This window comes from Pipistrellus kuhlii, unplaced genomic scaffold, assembly GCF_014108245.1.
Source record: "Pipistrellus kuhlii isolate mPipKuh1 unplaced genomic scaffold, mPipKuh1.p scaffold_m20_p_4, whole genome shotgun sequence".
Lineage (NCBI taxonomy): Eukaryota > Metazoa > Chordata > Mammalia > Chiroptera > Vespertilionidae > Pipistrellus > Pipistrellus kuhlii.
The window spans coordinates 88,658,022-88,679,685 of record NW_023425540.1 but is presented as its reverse complement, the minus strand read 5'-3'; the positions used below and the strand labels follow the sequence as shown (position 1 = coordinate 88,679,685).

Sequence of the window (21,664 nt, the reverse complement as noted above, 5' to 3'; positions counted from 1 at the left end):
AGACCTTATTTTCTTTTCTTTTTAAAAAAATATATTTTGTTGATTTTTCACAGAGAGGAAGGGAGAGGGATAGAGAGTTAGAAACATCAATGAGAGAGAATCATTGATCAGCTGCCTCTTGCACACACCCTGCTGGGGATGTGCCCACAACCAAGGTACATGCCCTTGACCGGAATCGAACCTGGGACCTTTCAGTCTGCAGGCCAGCGCTCTATCCACTGAGCCAAACCGGTTTTGGCTTATTTTCTTTTTTAAAACATTTTTTTTTTTTTATTGATTTCAGAGAGGAAGGGAGAGGGAGAGGGAGAGAGATAGAAACATCAATGAGAGAGAGAATCATTGATCAGCTGCCTCCTGCATGCTCCACAATGGAGACTGAGCTGGAAATCTGGGTATGTGCTCTGACAAGGAATCAAGCTGTGACCTCCTGGTTGGTTCATAGGTTAATGCTCAACCACTGAGCCAAGCCCAGCTGGCTAAAGTCCCTTTATTTTCCAGGTTTCTGGAAAGTCCTGGGAAGTGCTCACACATTCTGCAGGCACATCCTCCACCCCAACCAAGCTCTCTCCTGTTCCCCTCACCTCTGTCTGAGAGCCTTCTGCAGGCCTTGGCAGGCACATTGCACAAATTACTCATTTTTGTTCGCACAACAGCACTATGGGAGCGATGCTACCGTCCGTCTTATATGTGAAGAAACTGAGGCCCAGGAAGAGCAAGTGACTTGCTGAAGATCACGTGGCACAGGGATTTCCATCAGCTTTGCCAGACTCCAAAGCTGGAGCTGTTTCTTACTGTGCTAGTCGGCCAGGGTCGGGTAGGAAGGCAGGGTCATGGCCACAGTGATGGGGGAAGATGGTCAAAGATGGGAGTGTTATGACACCATGGGCCTGGCCCTGGGCTGGAGGGAGGGTCAGGGTGGAGGGCAGAGTCTGATTTGGACCTTGACTCTAGTTCTCGGGCAGGAGGAGGTCCATCATCAAGGCACACCCCACCAGAGCTTCATGACGGCCCAGGGCCTGGGTTTCATGCTGTTACTTAAAAAAGAGCCAATCTATTTTCCAGGATAGCTCAAAAGAAGTTGTTTACAAAACTCCTTTTGTTTTCAAAGCACAGCTTGTCTTAAAAAGCAATGTCGACCTTTAATACATGTCCTAGTACACAGGTGTGTGCTGGGGGCTGCTGGGCCCGGGGGGGAACCCAAGTGGCCAGGGGGTGCCTGTGTTCAGTACTCCTCTGAGGGAGTGTCCTGGGCCCATCGGCACACCTTTGAGGGCCCAGGGAGGGCCGGGGAATTGGCAGGGGCCGGGTCCAGGGTCACCCAGCCGGGCCCCCGGGGCAGCATGTGGCTTTCGTTGAGTCTGCCGACACGGTAGTTCTCATAGTGGACATTGTGGGTGATGTCCTTCAGGTCTTGGAGGTGGGAGCTGGGAGAGAGATGGCAGGTCAGCCTGAGCTGGCCACTGCAACCCCCTGCCCGCCCCCACCCAGGGCTCCCTGCACCCTCACCGGATGAGCAGGTCTCTCAGGAGGGGAAACTCACAGTGCTTCATGTTCTCCACTGCAAGATAGGATACTTAGCACCAAGTAAGCGCCTACTGAATGCTGCACAGCACTGGGACCCACCACCATCTTTTCCCCACGTTTCTTACTGTCTTAACCCACCTCCCATCCTTTTTTTGTTGTTAATCCTCACCGGAGGATATTTTTTCCCACTGATTTTCAGAGAGTGGAAGGAAGGGAGGGAGGGAGACAGAGGAAGAGAGAGAAAGGAGGAAACATCGATGTTTGAGACATACATCGATGGGTTGCCTCCTGTGTTCACTCTGACCAGGGCAGGGATCAAACCAGCAATCCAGGTACATGCTCTTGACCGGAAATCAAACCCAAGAACCTTCAGTTCATGGGCCGACGCACTAACCACTGAGATACACTGGCCCACCTCCCATTCTTGATTGATTTATTCATTGGTTCCTTCCTTCATTTATTTATTCATTGTTGTAACCCCAGTGGATCTTACAACTAGTTGTTAAATCAGTCAATCTACTGGTCACTTATTATCTTATATGTTATATTGTATATATAATACAATATATACACATTGTATATATTGTTTAACATATTGTATGTGATATATATGAATATACATTTAATATAATGTATGTAAATTATGTTGCATATAGTATAATATACATAAGATAATATAGTATATACATAAGAATAGATACTATATTCTTTATATATATATATAATTGATTTTTTACAGAGTGGAAAAGCGAGGGATAGAGGGTTAGAAACATCGATGAGAGAGAAACATCAATCAGCTGGCTCCTGCACACCCCCTACTGGGGATGTGCCTGCAACCAAGGTACATGCCCTTGACTAGAATCAAACTCGGGTCTTTCAGTCCATAGGCCGACGCTCTTTCCACTGAGCCAAACTGGTTTCGGCTAGATACTATACTCTACTTTTAATAATTATATTGCTAAATCAGGGCTCAGGCTCCGTCTGCTGCTCCTTTACCTGATAGTCTTATCCTTATCCTTCTCTGCTCCCCGAGGTAGCCCTCCTCTCCCACCCCACGTATTGCCTTCATCATGCTTCTCCCACCTGTAGTCATCTTGCCAGCTCTATGGGGACAGGAACCCTGTTGGTCCTATTTTCCCTGTCTTCCCCTTAAGAATAGCACATAGTATGCCTGGCACATAGTAGGCCTGCAGTAAATTCTGGGTGCCAGGCACTGTCCAAAGTGGTGGCTCTGCCTCCTTCCAACTACCCTATGAGATTGATGTTACTACCCTGTTTCCCTGAAAATAAGACAGTGTCTTATATTAATTTTTGCTCCAAAAGATGCGCTAGGTCTTATTTTCAGGGGATGTCTTATTTTTCCATGCGCTAGGTCTTATTTTCGGAGGATGTTTTATTTTCGGGGAAACACGGTATCATGCTCATTTTGTTGTGAAGAAACTGAGATCCAGCCCTAGTCTGTTTGGCTCAGTGGATAGAGGGTTGTTCTCTGGACTGAAAGCTTACAGCTTTGATTCTGGTCAAGGGCATGTACCCTGGTTGCAGGCTCGATCCCTGGCCGTGCTCGAGGCCTGTATGGGAGGCAACCCATCATGTATCACTCTCACATCGATGTTTTCTCTCTCTGTCTCTTCCCTCCCTTCCACTTTCTCTAAAAATCAATGGAAAAATAAATAAGGATTAAAAAAAGAAAAAGAAACTGAAGTCCAGAGTGTCAGTAATTTGCCTGAGGCCTCCCAGCTATAAAGGGGCTTGATCCCAGGTCTGTCTCTTCCCTGGTTGTGGGCTTAATCACTGGGGCCCTGTGATAGGTGCTAAGGGTCCCAAAGGCAAGAAGGTGTGTCCTGGTTTCCAACCCATTCTCACGGTGTCCTCCCCACACGCCTGCACTGACCTTCAACGATGCCCCACTTTGTCTTCCGGCCCAGCACACACCTCCCGTTCACCACGTGCTCTCGGTCAGCCCCGACCACAGCAAAGGGGATCCGCTCCTTTGGGGAGGGGACAAGAGCAGAAGGTTGGCCTTGCCAGGCATGTGGAGAGTAAAGGTCCCGAGGTGGGGGGTGGGGCTGTCTTTTGTGCGGAGAGTGGTAGAAGGAGCACGAGATATCTAATGAGAAGATGTAAAGTCGAATCAGTGCCTCAGTTTCCATATCTGCAAAGTGAGAGTCTTAATAGTACTGACATAGAGCTTTGTGAATGTTTGGGAAGTGCTTAGCATTCTTTTTTTTTAAAATATATTTTATTGATTTTTTACAGAGAGGAAGGGAGAGAGATAGAGAGCTAGAAACATCGATGAGAGAGAATCATCGACCAGCTGCCTCTTGCACACCCCCTACAGGGGATGTGCCCGCAACCAATGTACATGCCCCTGACCGGAATCGAACCTGGGACCTTTCAGTCTGCAGACCGACGCTCTACCACTGAGCCAAACCGGTTTCGGCGTGCTTAGCATTCTTTTTTTTTTCTTTTTTTTAAATCAATCTTTATTGTTCATATTATTACAAAGGTTCCTCATTTCTTCCCCCCTCCACCAGGTGCTTAGCATTCTTAAGGGTTAGCAGAGCCCTAGCCGGTTTGGCTCAGTGGATAGAGCATCGGCCTGTGAACTGAAAGGTCCCAGGTTCCATTCTGGTCAAGGGCACATGCCTGGATTGTGGGCTTGATCTCCAGTGAGGGACTTACAGGAGGCTGCTGATCCATCATGATTCTCTCTTATCATGGATGTTTCTATCTCTCTCTGCCTCTTCCTTCCTCTCTAAAATCAATTAAAAAAATATATTTTTTAAAAAAAGGGCTAGCCAAAATCAGTTTGGCTCAGTGATAGAGCGTCGGTCTGCGGACTGAAAGGTCCCGGGTTCGATTCCGGTCAGGGGCATGTACATTGGTTGCGGGCACATCCCCTGTAGGGGGTGTGCAAGAGGCAGCTGGTCGATGTTTCTCTCTCATCGATGTTTCTAGCTCTCTGTCTCTCTTCCTTCCTCTCTGTAAAAATCAATAAACTATATTTTAAAAAAAAAGGGTTAGCAGAGTAACCCTTGGAAACTGTGTGGTTACTAATAGCCACGTGACCAAGATCTTGCTGATGTCAGTTTCTTACCTTACCTATGAAACAGGAACAGTAATCACATTCCACATTATAACTTTGTAAACCAGGGTTGGCCCCGTCTGGCTCACAGCAACCCGGCCCACCTCCTTTTCCCTCTGTGAAGTTTAACACGGCCCTGTCCATTCAGTTACTCCTATTTCCCTCCGTGAAGTTTGACACGGCCCTGTCCGTTCAGTTACTAGTCTATGTGGCCTTCCCGCTGCCACAGCAGAGCTGAGTCATGGCGAGAGCTGGCGTGGCCCACACAGTATAAAATCCGTATTTACCATCATCTGGCCTGTCACAAAAATGTTTGCTGAACCCTGTGCTCAATTCTAGCTGTTGACTTGCTTCTGACTGGAAGTGGAGATTCAAACTTGTGGACTCCAAAGTACTGTAATATGGGTTTGTCTCTATTGCTCGAATTGGTCATTTGATGCTAATAACAGTAGCCATTTGTTGTACACTTCTTATGCGCCTCCCAGCCGGTAGCAACTAAACCCTAGATCAGTGTTCTGTTGGCTGGTGCACTGAGACATTACTTTGAGAAGGTGCTCCCTGTGCTCCGTCTAGCTCTGTTCGGGCTGTGGCCAAGCTGTCGTCTTTGCCTGCCTCAGGACTGAATGCAGAGCTGGTGAAGGTCAGGTGCTTTGAATCTTTTTTTTTTATTTTTTATTTTTTTATTTTAACAATAAGTGTTTAATAAATAGCTTCTTTGTCTGTAAACCTGTGTATGGTGTGGTGAAGGTGTTGAAAGAGTCCAAGACATGGCCCCAGCTTCAAAAATTACAATAGAAGAAAAACCTAGCCTTGATGCAATGGAAGAGTTACCAGTATGACTCTGATGGAAAGCTCTGACGGAGTTCCCAGTAGGGAAGGGAAGCACTAATCAGAAGGCCATAAGTTGAGAATCAAAGTTATATGGGGAAGGCTTTGTGGGGCAGTTGGCCCTTGATCTGGACTATTTATTTATTTATTTATTTATTTATTTTATCTTTCAAGCTTTTATTTAAGGGCACGGATTCGGGATGGATTTTAGATCTTGTTGAAAGCAGCCACGTCCATGGACTGTACATAGTCCTCAAAAGCAGTGATCTGCTCCTCCAGCATGTCTGTTCCAACTTTATCGTCTTCCACTACACACTGTATTTGAAGCTTTTTAATTCCATACCCCACCGGAACCAGTTTAGAGGAGCCCCAGACCAAGCCATCTGCTTGAATGCTTCTGACACATTCCTCTAATGTTGCCATATCTGTCTCATCATCCCAAGGCTTCACATCTAACAAGATGGAAGACTTCGCAACAAGTGCAGGTTTTTTGGCTTTCTTTGATTCATACTGTGCAAGGCGTTCTTCTCTTAGCCTCTTTGCTTCTTCGCTTTCCTCCTCGTTGTCAGACCCAAAGAGGTCAATGTCATCATCGTCGTCTTTGCTGTCGGCAGCCCCGCTTCCGGTGGTGTCTTCCACATCAGCAGGGCCATACTTGCCCAAAGCTTTCTTCACTCCGGGCAGGCTGGCCTTCTCCTTCTCATAGGACTTGATGTGGTTGTACCAGCGAAGGGCATGGAACAGGTGGGTGGGTGGTGGGCCGGAGACTGCCTCGAACACTGCCACATCTGCTTGGGATGGCACGTACCTACAGGCTTCCATCTACTGAGCAAAGACGCGGGAAAGGCTGGAGGACAGCCAGTAAGTGCTTTTAAAAAGCAGCTTTGGGACCCTTCTTCCCCCAGAGCCCCTCCCTGACCGAGGAGTCCCCCGCAGCTGGGAGGTCGCGCCACGTGGCCCCAGCGTCCCGGCCGCCCGGCCCGCGCCCACCCCTCAATGTCCCTTGATCTGGACTTTAAAGGAAAGGCTGGACTTGGATCAAGGGAGACAGAACGGTGAGCAGAGGCCTGGGGAGGGGAATGAGCACGTTGTGTTCAAGGGCATGGGTGGACCAACTGGGCGGGAACTGAAGAATCAAAGCCCATGAGCATAGAAAACACCGAGTTAGTGCCCGGACACGCGGAACAAGCCAGGAGAGCTGTGGATTGGGTGCCAAGCTCTGACTCCTTTTGCGGCTGATGTGGAGGGACTATGGGGCCTACGTGGAAAGCAGGTTTGGAGCCGCTGAAGTCATAGAGGTGGAGCCCAGACTCAAGGTCTTAAGAGCAGGAGATAATGTCAGGTTTGCAGAGGAAAAGATACATCCTTTGGGCATTTAGGGCTGGCTCTAGACCAGCGTTTTTCAACCGCTGTTCCGCGGCACACTAGTGTGCCGCGAGATGTTGCCTGGTGTGCCGTAGGTGCAGACAAGACAAGAATTTTATAATTTTTCACTATTTTGTTTACTTAATATTTCATAATAAAGTAATTATAAAATACTTTCTTTGTGTTTATTTGATTCCTATTCAAGAGAATTACTTTATATATAGTCAATATAGGCACAGAGTTAAATTTTTTAACATTTTCTAATGGTGGTGTGCCTCGTGATTTTTTTCATGAAACAAGTGTGCCTTTGCCCAAAAAAGGTTGAAAAACACTGCTCTAGACAAATCAGTGAAATGTGGTCATTTTTTGCACGTCTCCTTTATCATTTCCTGCAGGGGGGCTGATGTGGCGGGGATCTCCCTTCTTTGCGTCCCGTACGGAAAGAGAGATGAACGAACCGGTTCTAAGTGGAGGCGGCCAGAGATTGAGAAATAAATAGAGATAAAGAGAGAAGGCCCAGAGATGCTTTGAATCTTTGACGGGGCATCCTGTTCCTTGCTCCAGTGGGGAGGGAGAGAGGGGATGTGTAGAGAAATTGAGTGCCAGGTGGGAAGGGCCTCCATGTACGGATGTGCAGGGCTGAAATCAGGATAGGCCTGCAACTGGGAAGGCAGCTGTTGCCTTTTCCTAGTCCAAGCGGAAACACTGTGTGGGCTGGCAGGGCCCCTGGGGAGGGAGTTGAGGTCTGGCATCTACGGATGATGCAAGTTCCAGGGGCCTGACACTGAGTTCACCGTATGGATAGCAGGATGGAGCTTGGAGTGTTGGAATTCAGTTAATTCAGAGAAAATGAAGATGTGAGCTATTTCCCTCTTACTTTGTTGTAACAGCTTTACTGAGATATAAGTCACACACCACACAGCTCACCCTTTTGAAGGTGCAGCTCAGTTGTTTGTAGTATGTTCACTAGATTGTGCAACTAGGAGCACAATCTAATTTCAGAGAACTCCCGTCACCCCTGAAAGAAACCTGTTAGCCCCTAGCTGTCTCTCTAGATCTGCCTGTTCTGGACATTTCCTACAATGCAATCATGCAGCACGTGGCCTTTGTGTCTGGCTTCTTTCACTGACTGAGCATCATGTTTTCAGGGTCTATCCAGGTAGTAGCACCTTTCAGGACTTCATTCTTTTCTACGGCCGTAAGATTCCATTGTGTGGATAGACCACATTCGTTTATCCATTCGCAAGTTAACGGACATTGGGTTGTTTCCACTTTTTGGCTATTACGATCAATTCTACTATAAACACGTGTACATAAGTTTCTTACATGGACATAGGTTTTAATTTCCTTTGGGAGAGAAATTACTGGGTCACAGGGTACTTAGTATTTAACCTTTTTATTTATGTTTTTAAGATTCTATTTTTAAAAAATATTTTTTTATAAAAGTTTTTTAAAAATATATTTTATTAATTTTTTTTACAGAAAGAAAGAGAGAGGGATAGAGAGTTAGAAACATTGATGAGAGAGAAACTGCCTCTTTCACACCCCCTACTGGGGATGTGCCCGCAACCAAGGTACATGCCCTTGACCGGAATTGAATATGGGACCTTTGAGTCCTCAGTCCGACACTCTACCACTGAGCCAAACCGGTTTCGGCTATTTTTTATTTTATTTTTTTACAAAATAAAAAATATTTTTATTGATTTCAGAGAGGAAGGGAGAGGGAAAGAGAGAGAAACATCAATGATGAGAGAGAATCATTGATTGGCTGCTTCCTCACAACTCACACTGGGGATTGAGCCCACAATGTGGGCATGTGCTCTGACCAAGAATTGAACAGTGACCTCTGGTTCATAGGTAGACGCTCAAACCTCTTAGCTAAGCCAGCTGGGCAGTGTTTAACCTTTTTATTTAAGTCTTTTTATTGATTTTAAAGAGAGATTTTAGAGAGAGGGAGATAGAGAGAAACATCAGTCAGCTGCTTCCTGCATACCCCTTACTGGGAATCAAGCCCACAACCTATGCATATACCCTGACCAGGTATGGAACCAGCGACCTCTCTGTGCATGGTATAGTGCTCAGCCAATCGAGCCACACCATAGAGGCAGTGTTTAACCTTTTGAAGAATTGTCCAACTGTTTTCCAAAGCTACAGTACCTATTTGATATTCCTACCGGCAGTGAGTGAAAGTTTCAATTTTCCACATCCTCACTAACACTTGTTATATCTGCCACTTTGATAATACCCATCCTAGTGGGTGTGAAGTGATTTGCATTTCCCTAATGACTGACCATGTTGACCATCTTTTTATATGCTCATTGGCCATTCCTATAAACTATTTGGGGAAATGTCTAACTCAAGATCCTTTGCCCATTCTTAAATTGGGCTGTCCTTTATTGATGATTTGTAATAAATCTTTTTAGAATCAGGATACAAGTCCCTTATCAGATACAGCATTTGTAAGCATTTTCTCTTATTCTGTGGGTTGTTGATATGACTTATTTCTTGCTCACCTTAGAGATTCGCATCTGCTAGAACTATGTGAAATCTCTCCCAGTATAATCTTCAGACGGGAAGAACAAGTGGGAAGAAAATAACTCTGCCTTTGTCCCCCTAGCCTCCCTGCCCCCACGGCCTCCTACCCGGATCTTGCAGTTGAGGATCTTATCATTGATGTCCTCATCGAAGCATTCCTGTGGGTACACATCGATGCTGTGAGTCCTCAGGTTGTGCTGGATCTGGGGACCAGGGAACCTCAGGTCAAGCTATGCACTTTGCTCCTCCCCACCCCCACCATCCCCATCCTCGCCTCAGGCGCCCAGATCACCCTGCGCCTGAAGTCCTCTCGCTCCTCCATGGTCAGGCTGTCCGCCCGAGCGATCACGGGCACCACGTTCACAGTCCGGCAGAGCCGCTGCAGGAACTCAATGTCCAGGGGCCGCAGGCTGCTCAGGCAGGACGGTGGTGGTGGCGGCAGTGGCAGCAGCAAATGTGTGAGTGAGGGGATGCCAGCCCACAGCCCATGCCGGGAACCCCTCCTCCTCCTCTCTGCCCTGGTCTGCCCAGCCACCTCACCTGTGCCCCGTGGGCGCCACGAAGTACACACAGCAGTGCACCCGGGTGTCGGGGATGTGGCGCTGGCGGGTGATGAGGATCTCCTCCTGCAGGTACTGCTCGTACTGCCCATTGATGTAGCCCAGGATGGGGTCCCAGCTGGGGTGGGGGATGGAGCCGACCTCAGGGCTGTGCCCGGGAGCCCCACCTGTCTCCCTGGGTCCTTTGGGGAGTGGCCCCTGCAGATGACCAATTAACCCATTTGCCCAGGACACAGGGACCTTTGGTCTCGCACAACTTGAGGTGCTTGGGCTCCTGAGTATACTCCTCATCTTTACTCCCTGCATCGTCAGAGAGGCCCTCTGCCATTCTCGAGCTGAAGCCTCATCTTTCCTGTCTATACAATGGGGACAATAAGAATACTTTGGGGTGGGGAGGGTGAGCATTAAACAAGAGAAATTGCTGCTGGTCTGGTTCAAACCATGGTGGACTTCTGCCTGACTCCTCTCCCTGGGCCCCTTCTCTCTGTGGGCAGTTGTCAATGGCAGCCAAGAAGATCCTTCCAAAAGCAGGAACTAGTTCATGTCCCTTTCCTGCTCAGCCTCTAGGGTAGGGGTGTCAAACTCAATCAGAGAAGGGGCCAAAATCTAAAATCCAGCCTAAATCGTGGGCCGAATGGTTTACTGAACAGTCATAAACTGTCATTGTGATGGAAACGCAGCGGAGTGCAGTGATGACAGCGCGGTGCGGGCCACATTGCAAGACCTGGTGGGACGGATTTGGCCCGCGGGCCTTGTGTTTGACACATGTGCTCTAGGGACTGAACAAAAGCCAGTCCTTACATTGCCCTACAGGGCCCTATACTACCCTACCACTGCTTCCTGCCTGCCCTCTCCTCCTCTCCCTATTCCTCCTGCCCTGCCAGCCACACCAGCTTGCCTACCTCAGGGCCTTTGCACATGCCACCCTCAGCCTCGGACACTCCTTTCCCCATGCCCACGTGGCTCATTCTCTCATCTCCTGGAAGTCTGTGCACAAATGTCACCGTTCTGGGAGGTCTTTCTTGAGCACTCTGCTTAAAATTGCAACCCCTCTACAGCTCTGTACCCCTGCTGCTCTCAGAAATGTCCTGTTTGGATGATAGAGTTCAGGCTCTCCCTCGGATTAACCGATTATGTTGTTCATTGTCTGTCCCTCACCCCTGTGACAATGTAAATTCCATGTAAGCAAGGATGTTCGCCTGTTTAGTTTATTGCTCTAGAACAGAGCTTGCAGGTGGCAAATGCTCAACAAAGCCTCTGGCGCAGGGCCGGCTGCAGTGGAGTGAATGGAGCCCAGGGATCTGTACTGAGAAGGGCCCCGGCTTGGTTAGCTGTTCTGTGTTTGTATTCTTATAATTCTTGATCATTTTTGAACAAGGGACCCCACATTTTCATCTCACTGGGTTCCACAGATGATGCAGCCAGTCCTGATTTTGCGTGTGTGTCTCATTTAGAGCCTTAAACAGCTCTGTACAGTCATCATTCCCAAGTCACAGAGAAAACCGGGGCTCAGAGAGCTTCTTCCGTGATAGTCCCTGGTTGGGCCGCTAGAAAGTGGTCTAATCCGGGTCCCAAGTGTGGGCTTCTAACTCCTGCCTATGCCTTTGCTGAGTGTTTACTGTGTGCCAGGCAGCGGCTACAACCTTACACGCTAACTCCCTTCAGTCTTGGCGGGAGAGTTGTGTACACTCATCGTGTAGACCAGTGTTTCCCAAAGTGTGGTATGCGTACCCCCAGGAGTACGGGAAGAGTTTGGTGGGGTACACGTTGCACCGGAGTTTGGTGGGGATACGCACTGCACCGTGCTTAGCTGCGCCTGATTCTACGTTCTCATGAGTACGAGGGGTACTCAGCGTTACGGAAATTATAGAAGGGGCACACAGATGTCAAAAGTTTGGGAAACACTGATTGTAGACGAATAAATTGAGGCTCTCAGATACCACAGTCAGGTCGTTCCAGGGCTGGGAATGTTCCCGGGGGGCAGGGGCAGGGCAACCCGGGCTCCACCTCACTCCAGAGAACCCACCACTTGTCATTGTTGATTTGGTCCCCAAAGCCAGGCGTGTCGGTCACGGTCAGCTTGAGCTTCACACCTTTCTCCTCGATGACTGTGGAGGAGAGCAGGGGGAGGAAGGAATTGGACTGGGTGGACAGGGTGGACAGGGGTAAGGGTGAGGGGAAGGGTGAGGGCAGGGTTTCACTCACCATGGGTCACTGAGTGCAGCTGCAGTGTCTGGGGAATGGGCCCCAGCGCCAGACCCGAGGGGGTGGACTTCCATATTTTGGACTTGAACAGTGTGTTCACCATCGTGGATTTGCCCAGCCCACTCTGCCCTGGGAGTAACCAGATGACAGCAGTGATGGAGGACATTTTAGGTGTTTCTCAAACTTGTAAATCTTTTTTAGAAAGTAAACAGTTTTCTAAGTATAACATAAATTAAAAAAAAAAATGCATACTATCCTAAGTGTTCACCTCAGTGCTTACCCCATTTCTTATTGAGGCAAAATTCATATAATAAAAGAATTAACCAGTAGCCCTTTATTTTTTATTTTATTGTTTTTAAAAAAATGTCTTTACGGATTTCAGAGATGAAGGGGGAGAGAGATAGAAACATCAATGATGAGAGAGAATCATTGATTGGCTGCCTCCCGCTGGCCCCATGTTGGGGATCAAGCCCACAACCTGGGCATGTGCCCTGATCAGAATCAAACCATGACCTTTTGGGTACAGGTTGATGGGCAACCACAGATCCACATCGGCTGGGCAACCAGTAACCATTTAAAGCGAACAATTCAGAAGCATTTGGTACATTAGTAATGTTGTGCAACCACCACCTCTATCTAGCACCAAACCGTTTTCATCGCCTCCCCAAAAGAAACTGTTCATTAAAGCAGCCACTTCCCTGCCCGCCTCCAGGAACACCGATCTACATCCTGTCTCTATGGATTTACTACTCTGGATATTTCATTATAAATGGATTCATGCAATATTTGTCTTTTTTGTATTTGGCTTCTTTCACTCAGATTAATGTTTTCAAAGTCCATCCATTTTGCAGTATATATCACCACTTCATTCTTTTAAAAGAAAATCCTTACCCAAGGATATATTTTTATTTATTTTATTTATTTATTTATTTAAATATATTTTATTGATTTTTTACAGAGAGGAAGAGAGAGGGATAGAGAGTTAGAAACATCGATGAAAGAGAATCATCGATCAGCTGCCTCCTGCACCCCCCCTACCGGGGATGTGCCCGCAACCAAGGTACATGCCCCTGACCGGAATCGAACCTGGGACCTTTCACTCTGCAGGCCGACACTCTATCCACTGAGCCAAACCGGTTTCGCTATTTTTATTGATTTTAGAAAGAGAAAGGAAAAAAGAGAAATATCTATGTGAGAGAGAAACATTAATTGGTTGCCTCCCTATGTGCCCCAAACAGGGATTGAACCAGAAATCTAGGTATGTGCCCTGATCAGAAATCGAATCCACTACCTTTTTTTTTTTTTTGACCCTTCATAATTTATTACATTGTATCCTCTGAAGATTGTAATTTCTTTTTAATTTGAGACAATAAACGTTCAGACTGTTGTCAGATTTCAACTTAAAATATTTTACTATCATTTAGATGTTTCCCCAAAAGAAAAATATTTATAGCATAAAAATTCAGGTATCGGAAAGACTCAAAAGGCTGTTTTTCACTTTGTTCAAGTTTTGTTTCCAGGCATTAAGTGTGTCATACAGTTGCTGCCATTATTGTTTTCCAAATGTCCGATGTGTGCTATGACTGACAACTACTTTTCGCTGGGTCTGATCAATTTTGCAGTAGACCATTTTTGTTTTCACGGCATCAATAACAAATGCTTCAACATCATCGGCTCCAATCTGAAGTTCCTGTTGCATTGTATCAAAAGAAATTTCTTTATTTTCCACTGCCATTCCCATAAAACTAAGTAGTCTCATTTTTGCCATATTTTGTTCATGTAGTAGTCCAAGTGAATCTATGAAGTCTTTATTATTCTGGTAAAACTTGACATATGATGCCAATTTAGCATTCACAAAAATGGTTAAAAGATCATGAATAAGCTCGCCTTCCAAAAATTTGACTGGTTTTAAAGTAAGAAGTTGGTCAAAAAGAAATGCATTTGGACCTTTCAATGCTCGGACAATACACCTGTGGGCATCAACTTGAGCCTGGGAAGCATTGTCTTCCGTGTAACTTCCTAGCAATTCTATCATGACTTTTGAAGCGGCATCACTTTTCTTACAATCCACAAGTGCCTCATAAAGTAGCCTTAGAAGGGTGTGTTTTTTCTCGGTGGTAAGATTCCAGTCAGAAATCCATTTTCTAACCTGATCCAGCTCAGTTGGAATATATTGGATGGCCTCACAAGATGCTGCCACTTTAATGAGGCTACAATATACTGTATATCTTACAGGAGTATTCTTATCCATCCCATGGAAAAGGTTGCTTAGCAACTGCAGTCTCAGAGATGGACGTTCACCTTCCCGAAATTTGACCAGCTTTTCACAGAGGTTTTCGATCAGAGCTTCTTGCTTTTCTGGCTCCAAGATCAACAGGAGGGAGATACCACGCTGTTCATCACACTTTCAACATCTTTATCATCTTCCTTCAGACATACATCACAAGCTTCAATAATTTGAAGTCCACCTTCTGAGTTCTCTTCTGAAATTTCAGTTCCTTTAGCTTTCAGGTAAGCTCGAAGCTCAGCAGCCTGGTCCTCCTCGCTGATGTCGATGAAGGCCGGGACGCTCATGGTGAAGGCCCCGGGCGCTGCGGCCGCTGCACTCGCAAACCACGCTAACCGCCACTACCTTTTTTTTTTTTTTTTTTTTTTTTTTTTTTTTTTTTTTAGAAATTATAATTTAAATTGGCAATATGCTTGTCCACATGACAGTGTTTTTTTTTTGTTTGTTTTGGGGGTTTTATTTTTATTTATTTATTTATTTATTTATTTATTTATTTTTGTCTATGTAAACTTTTTATTTTATTTTATTTTATTTTATTTTATTTTATTTTAAATTTATTTATTTATTTTACATATTTTAATGATTTTTTTTGCCCCCCTCCCTCCCTCCCCCATATCCCCTCCCTCCCCATAGTTTTATGTCCATTGGTTGTATTGGGTCGGCAACTAAGTAATTGCGTGTTTCACACATATATAGCTTCAGTTGAATTTTTAGGTTTGCAGACGTAGTACAAATGTAAAACACATTTTGTTATTTGATAGTTGGCTATTCAGCTGTTAATCAGTAAAAAAAGTTTTTTGATCTGTTTTGTAGTTTTCGTTTGGCGTTCGTTGAAAAATGGAAAATCAAAAGGAACATTTTCGTCATATTTTGCTTTTTTATTTCCGCAAAGGGAAAAACGCATCGCAAGCTCATAAAAAGTTATGTGCTGTTTATGGTGACGAAGCCTTAAAAGAACGGCAGTGTCAAAATTGGTTTGCCAAATTTCGGTCTGGTGATTTTTCACTCAAAGTTGAAAAACGCTCTGGTCGTCCAGTTGAAGTTGATGACGCCCTAATCAAAGCAATAATCAATTCGGACTGTCACAGTACAACACGTGAGATTGCAGAGAAGCTTCATGTATCACATACATGCATTGAAAATCACTTAAAGCAACTTGGCTATGTTCAAAAACTCGATACATGGGTTCCTCACGAACTGAAAGAATCACAGTTAACGCAATGCATTAGCAGCTGCGATTTGCTAAAGAAACGTAATGAAAATGATCCATTTTTAAAACGACTGATAACTGGCGATGAAAAATGGGTTGTTTACAACAATATCAAGCGGAAAAGATTGTGGAGCAGGCCAGGTGAACCAACTCAAACAACATCAAAAGCTGATATTCATCAAAAGAAGGTTTTGTTATCAGTTTGGTGGGATTACAAAGGAATTGTCTACTTTGAACTCTTACCACCCAACCGAACGATCAATTCTGATGTCTACATTGAACAACTAACGAAATTAAACAATGCAGTTGAAGAAAAGCGGCCCGAATTGACAAATCGAAAAGGTGTTGTATTCCATCATGACAATGCAAGGCCACACACATCTTTGGTCACTCGGCAAAAATTAATGGAGCTTGGTTGGGATGTTTTGCCACATCCACCATATAGTCCTGACCTTGCACCATCTGATTACTTTTTGTTTCGATCTTTACAAAACTCCTTGAATGGTAAAAATTTCAATAATGATGATGATGTCAAATCGTACCTGATTAAGTTTTTTGCTAATAAAAACCAGAAGTTTTTTGAACATGGGATTATGATGCTGCCTGAAAGATGGCAAAAGGTCATTGATCAAAATGGGCAATACATTACAGAATAAAGTTATTTAGTTCCATGAAAAAATTGTCTTTGATTTTCTTTAAAAAATCCGCAATTACTTAGCTGCCGACCCAATTGGTTGTACTTTTATGCATGTATACAAGTCCTTCTAACCGCCACTACCTTTTTGTGTATGGGACGACGCTCCAACCAACTGAGGCGCCTGGCCAGGGCACTATTTCATTCTTTTTCACAGCTGAGTAATATTCCATGGGATGGACAGACGACATTGTGTTTATCCATTTATGTGTTGATGGGCAGTTCAAGTTTTTACAAATGAAGCACCTGTGTACGAAGCACCAGATCACAAAACACACAGCTCCCCACATCCCACTCGTGCCCCATCTCAGTGACTATTAACCCCGCCCCCCTGGGACTGCCACTCTCCTAACTTATATCAGTGGGGCAGTTCTTTCCTCCCTTGACCTAGGGCAGTGGTCAGTTTGCCGCTCTGTTGACTAATGAGTTTGCCGGCCACGGGCTTCTTTTGCTACCTGGAGAGGGCCTTGCATCCTGCCTGTGGGTTGTGAGGTACTTCTCCAACAATGTGGACCACATCTCCCAGTAGGAAACACCTACTGTACAACCCGGGACACACCTTTGTGTATCTAACCAAATGGTCCTTGGGGCTGTTCTGTCCAACACTGGAGCCAGACCTGGTTATTGCACCTGGCAATATGGCAGATCCGAATTGAGATGTGCCCTCAATCCTATCTAATAAAAGGGTAATATGCAAATTAACCATCACTCCGTCACAAAGATGGCAGCACCCATAGGCATAAGATGGCGGCGTCCAGTCCTCTCAGTCCTGCTGGAGTCCCCCAGGCTCGGGGGCGGGGGGATGGGTGGCCACTGAGAGCGGGCAGGGTGAGCAGCCTGGCGGAATGCCTGCTTTGTCGTTGCGCCTGGCTCAGACTGGGCCCCCCGGAGCACGGACAGGGATGGGGGGCCAGCCCACAGCCTCTGTGGCCGAGCACAGGCCCCAGAGAGGAGACGGTGGGCCTGCCTCTGGAGGAATCCACATGGGTCCTTCCCAGCTCCCGTGGAAGCCGCACGGCTCCCGCAGAAGTGGCAAGTGGCCTTTGTGCATGATATTGCCCAATGGGCTACTAGTGGAAAATACAAACCAGGTTTTATAGACGTGGTAAGACAAGAAGAACGTAAAAGATATCACGAATTTTTATATGGATTACATGTTGAGATAATAGCATTTTGGGACATATTGGGTTAAATAAAATAGATGATTAAAATTTATTTCTTCTGTCTTAGCCAATTTGGCTCATTGGATAGGGCACTGGCCCTCAGACTGAAGGGTCCTGGGTTTGATTCTGGTCAAGGACAGGTACTTCGGTTACAAGCTCAATCCCCTCTGCCTGGTCAGGACACATGAAGGAGGCAATCAATCAATGTGTCTCTCTCACATCAATGTTTCTCTCTCTCTGCTCCTTCCTCTCCCTTCCACTTTCTCTAAGAACCAGTGGAAAAATATCCTCAGATGAAAATTAACAACAACAAAATTTTATCTTATTTTACTTTTTTAAAGTGGCTACTAGAAAATTTAAAAATTACATATGTGGCTCATGTTACATTTTTATTATACAGTGCTGCCTTAGAATAATGTCCTTAATTGGAGATACACACTCCAATATTTTGTGTCCTGTTGTATCTAGTTTGTTTTGTTAAAAGTGTAGTAGTGTCTTGGCTGGGTAGCCAGTTGGTTAGAGTGTCATCCCAATGCACCAAGGTTTTGGGTTCCATTTCCGGTTTGGGTACATATAAAAATCAACTCATAGCCAAAACCAGTTTGGCTCAGTGGATAGAGTGTTGATCAGTGGACTAAAAGGTCCCGGGTTTGATTTCGGTCAAGGGCATGTACATTGGTTGCAGGCACATCCCCGGTGAGGGGTGTGCGGAGGCAGCTGGTCGATGTTTCTCTCTCATCAATATTTCTAGTTCTCTATCCCTCTCCCTTCCTCTCTAAAAAATCAATAAAATATACTTTTAAAAAAGAGAATCAACTCATGAATGCATATATTAGTAGAACAACAAATTAATGTTCTTTCTTTCCCTACCTTCCTTCCTCTCTAAAATCAATCAATAGCCGAGACCAGTTTGGCTCAATGGATAGAGCGTCAGCTTGGGGACTGAAGGGTCCCGGGTTCTATTCTGGTCAAGGGCATGTACCTTGGTTGCGGGCATATCCCCAGTAGGGGGTGTGCAAGAGGCAGCTGATCGATGACTCTCATCGATGTTTCTAACTCTCATCTCTCTCCCTTCCTCTCTGTACAAAATAAATAAATAAATAAATAAATAAATAAATAAATAAATAAAATCAATAAATTAAAAAAAATTAAAAGTATAGTATTGACCTACAAAATCCATTGTGAATATATAAGAAAGCAATTCCAGGGCAGGTGTGGGGTAGGGGGAGTCAGGGGGGTAGGGGTGGGAGGAAAGGGGCCATCTCTAATACTTCCAACAATAAATTAATAATAAAAAAGCAATTCTTTGGTCTGACCGTAGAGAACTTACTAAACGCCAGGCACTGTGTTAAGCCAGTTGAGGGAACTGAGGCGAAGAGAGGTCAGAGGCTATGCCCAAGATCCCTTCCTGCTGGGGTGGTGGGCTTAGGGCTGGGACGGGATCTGAGTGGGATGTTCACCACTTCCTGCCTCGGCCTATAGTTTATGTTCTGTTTGGGTTGAGTTGGGGCTTTATGGGAGATGTTATGTCTTTTAACTCAGTGTTTCCCAGATTTTCAACTCCAAGGCCCCCAGAGGTGAGGCGACATGCCCTGGCCCATTGGTGCTCCTGTGAGCCCCGCCTCTCACTCACCCACCACCATGATGTTGAACTCAAAACCCATCTTCATGGCCTTGATCTTCATTTGGTCCAGCACGGCCTCGATGCCCACATAACCAAGCGTCTCGCAGGACGGGGTCCTGGGGCTGATGGGCCTTGATGAGCTGGGGGAGGGGCATTGCCTTGGGGGGTCCATGGGGCCAAGGGCACGGCGATGCCTGTTATCTGGGTGAGGAGGGGAGAAGAGGGTTGCTGGGGCTCCAGAGGAGGAACATCTGAGTTCTCATGTCGAACCCTGACCCCTTGGTTCTGCTGCCAGACACTCCCGCACATTGTGCCCCTGATCCGTCTGTCCTCCAGGTGCCCAAGGGGTTTGGTGAGCGGTGCCCAGGGGAGCTGCCTCGGGGGGTGGGGGGGGGAGGCTGAACTCCATCCGACGTGCACCTTCCCAGGGATCTGTTTCTCCTGTACCCCAGCTCCCACCCCAGACCCAACCGTGCCCAGGCAGACCCTCTGCTCAGACACTACCCAGCAAAGCCCAGCGGCCAACCTGTCGGAGACAGAGAGAGAAGCAGCCTCGTGTGGCCCTGGAGGCTTTCGGGGCTGCCCTGTCATGGAAGATCCTGGCGTTTGTGGTGAGGGGGAGGGGGAAGGGTGACAGTTAACTGAAGAATCGAAGCCCCACTGCTTCCTGTGACACCACCTGGGGGCTCCTCTGCAGCAGGGAGCCGAGGGCAGGGGCAGGTAAGCTGCTCCTCCAGGCCTGTTGGAGACACTACCCTGCAATCCTCACACTGACCTTGGCCCAGGACTATAGACAGGAACCCGGATGCCCAGGGCAGCTCCCTTGCCCAAGGTCACCTGGATGGTATGAGTGGCAGATCTGGGCTTCCAAGTTCATGTCCCTTAACCACTCTGCCAGGGGATGCAAACTTATGACCTACGGGCTGGAAAGCACAACGTCCATGTACTTTCTTTGGTCTATCCATTGCTGGTACCATAGTGTTTTAAATTGGCAGCATTGAAAATCAAAGCATCAATTTAGCAAATATTAATTACATGGCATTGTTCTAGGGGCCATAGACAGAGTACTTGTTTAATAATCATCACAGCCTATGAAACAAGTGCTGTTACTATGCCGTTTATAGATAACCCAGTTTATACATAAGAGTCAAGGGGATTGTTCAAGATCACACAATGAGGAAATGGCAGAGATGAAATCTGAGGCCATGGGTTCATCTTTCCCGGTTTCTTTTCTTATTGACACAAAGATCTAGATCAATGTTTTTCAACCTTTTTTGGGCAAAGGCACACTTGTTTCATGAAAAAAATCACGAGGCACACCACCATTAGAAAATGTTAAAAAATTTAACTCTGTGCCTATATTGACTATATAAAGTAATTCTCTTGAATAGGAATCAAATAAACACAAAGAAAGTATTTTATAATTACTTTATTATGAAATATTAAGTAAACAAAATAGTGAAAAATTATAAAATTCTTGTCTTGTCTGCACCTACGGCACACCAGGCAACATATGCTTTTTTTTTTTTTTTTTTTTTAAATATATTTTATTGATTTTTCCACAGAGAGGAAGGGAGAGGGATAGAGAGCTAGAAACGTTGATGAAGAGAAACATCGACCAGCTGCCTCCTGCACACCCCCTACTGGGAATGTGCCTGCAATCAATGTACATGCCCTTGACCGGAATCGAACCCAGGACCTTTCAGTCCACAGACCGATGCTCTATCCACTGAGCCAAACCGGTTTCGGCATGGGCCATATGCTCTTTAATTTGCTTACAGTCCTCAGCCTTCCCTAATGTTATAGTGTGTGTGTGTATATATATAATATAATAATATATATTATTGTTTTCAGAGAGGAAGGGAGAGGGAGAGATAAAAACATCAATGATAAGAGAGAATTCTTGACTGGCTACCTCTTGCATACTCCCTACTGGGAATTGAGCTTGCAATCTGGGCATGTGCCCTGACTGGGGAATCAAAACTCAACGGTCAATCACTGAGCCACACCAGCCAGGCACCCTGATGTTTCTTATACCAAATTCATCTCCCTTTTTTCTCACCTATTTTCTGGCACCTGAGATTGCAAGCCCTAAGCGATCCTCGGTCTCAGATAAAGTATACACTGTCTGAGAACTATCAGATTTCAGATTTTGCAGATCATACGATCTCTGTTGCAACTACTCTTCAGCTATGAAAGCAGAAAAGGACAGAGAAGGGCGTGACTGTGCCAGTAAAACTATTGGGGTTGTTCTGTCCATCGACTCAACTCTGCCCCAACACACTTCTTACTGTCCTGTGCTCCAACCAGCCTGTCCCTCTCTGCCCACACTCTTCTACTCCCCACTGTCTACAAATCTGACTGACAAAAGGCTTAACCTTCATTGTCAAGGCTTGGAGGCTGTAAGTGGGGCTGGGCAGGGCCCAGGGCAGGACTGGGACAAGAGTCTGCCCTGAACGTGGTTCTGTTCCCAGCAGAAAAATCTCTCAAGTTACACCACCAGGTCTCTAGAGGGATTCAGCAAGGCTGGCCTCATCAAAGCAAATGAGAACCTTAGGTGCAGACGACCAAAGACTGCCAG

General features: G+C 46.0%; 3 protein-coding genes across 4 annotated transcripts; all 3 read right to left on the bottom strand.

The window, feature by feature from the left end:
* Positions 1-1,060: 1,060 nt before the first annotated feature.
* On the bottom strand, positions 1,061-20,342 carry SEPTIN12 (septin 12). Of its 2 annotated transcripts, XM_036409046.2 has the most exons (9): positions 19,093-20,342; positions 12,106-12,234; positions 11,927-12,008; positions 9,881-10,018; positions 9,633-9,750; positions 9,448-9,543; positions 3,419-3,515; positions 1,507-1,558; positions 1,061-1,424 (listed from the first exon to the last, which is right to left on the bottom strand). In XM_036409046.2, exons 1-9 carry the CDS (start codon positions 19,253-19,255, stop codon positions 1,223-1,225), a joined length of 1,077 nt encoding a protein of 358 aa, XP_036264939.1. In that variant the 5' UTR covers positions 19,256-20,342; the 3' UTR covers positions 1,061-1,222. The 2 variants fall into 2 exon arrangements, with proteins under 2 accessions (XP_036264939.1, XP_036264938.1); XM_036409045.2 differs by having other exon boundaries at positions 9,633-10,098.
* Positions 5,606-6,262, bottom strand: LOC118702978 (elongation factor 1-beta-like). Its single transcript, XM_036409557.1, has one exon. The coding sequence runs from the start codon at positions 6,260-6,262 to the stop codon at positions 5,648-5,650; it is 615 nt and encodes a 204-aa protein (XP_036265450.1). The 3' UTR covers positions 5,606-5,647.
* Positions 13,494-14,725, bottom strand: LOC118702740 (eukaryotic translation initiation factor 3 subunit M-like). Its single transcript, XM_036409048.2, is given in 2 exon segments — positions 13,494-14,488; positions 14,491-14,725. Coding segments are annotated over 2 exon segments (1,023 nt in total). The 5' UTR covers positions 14,680-14,725; the 3' UTR covers positions 13,494-13,654.
* Positions 20,343-21,664: the final 1,322 nt, after the last annotated feature.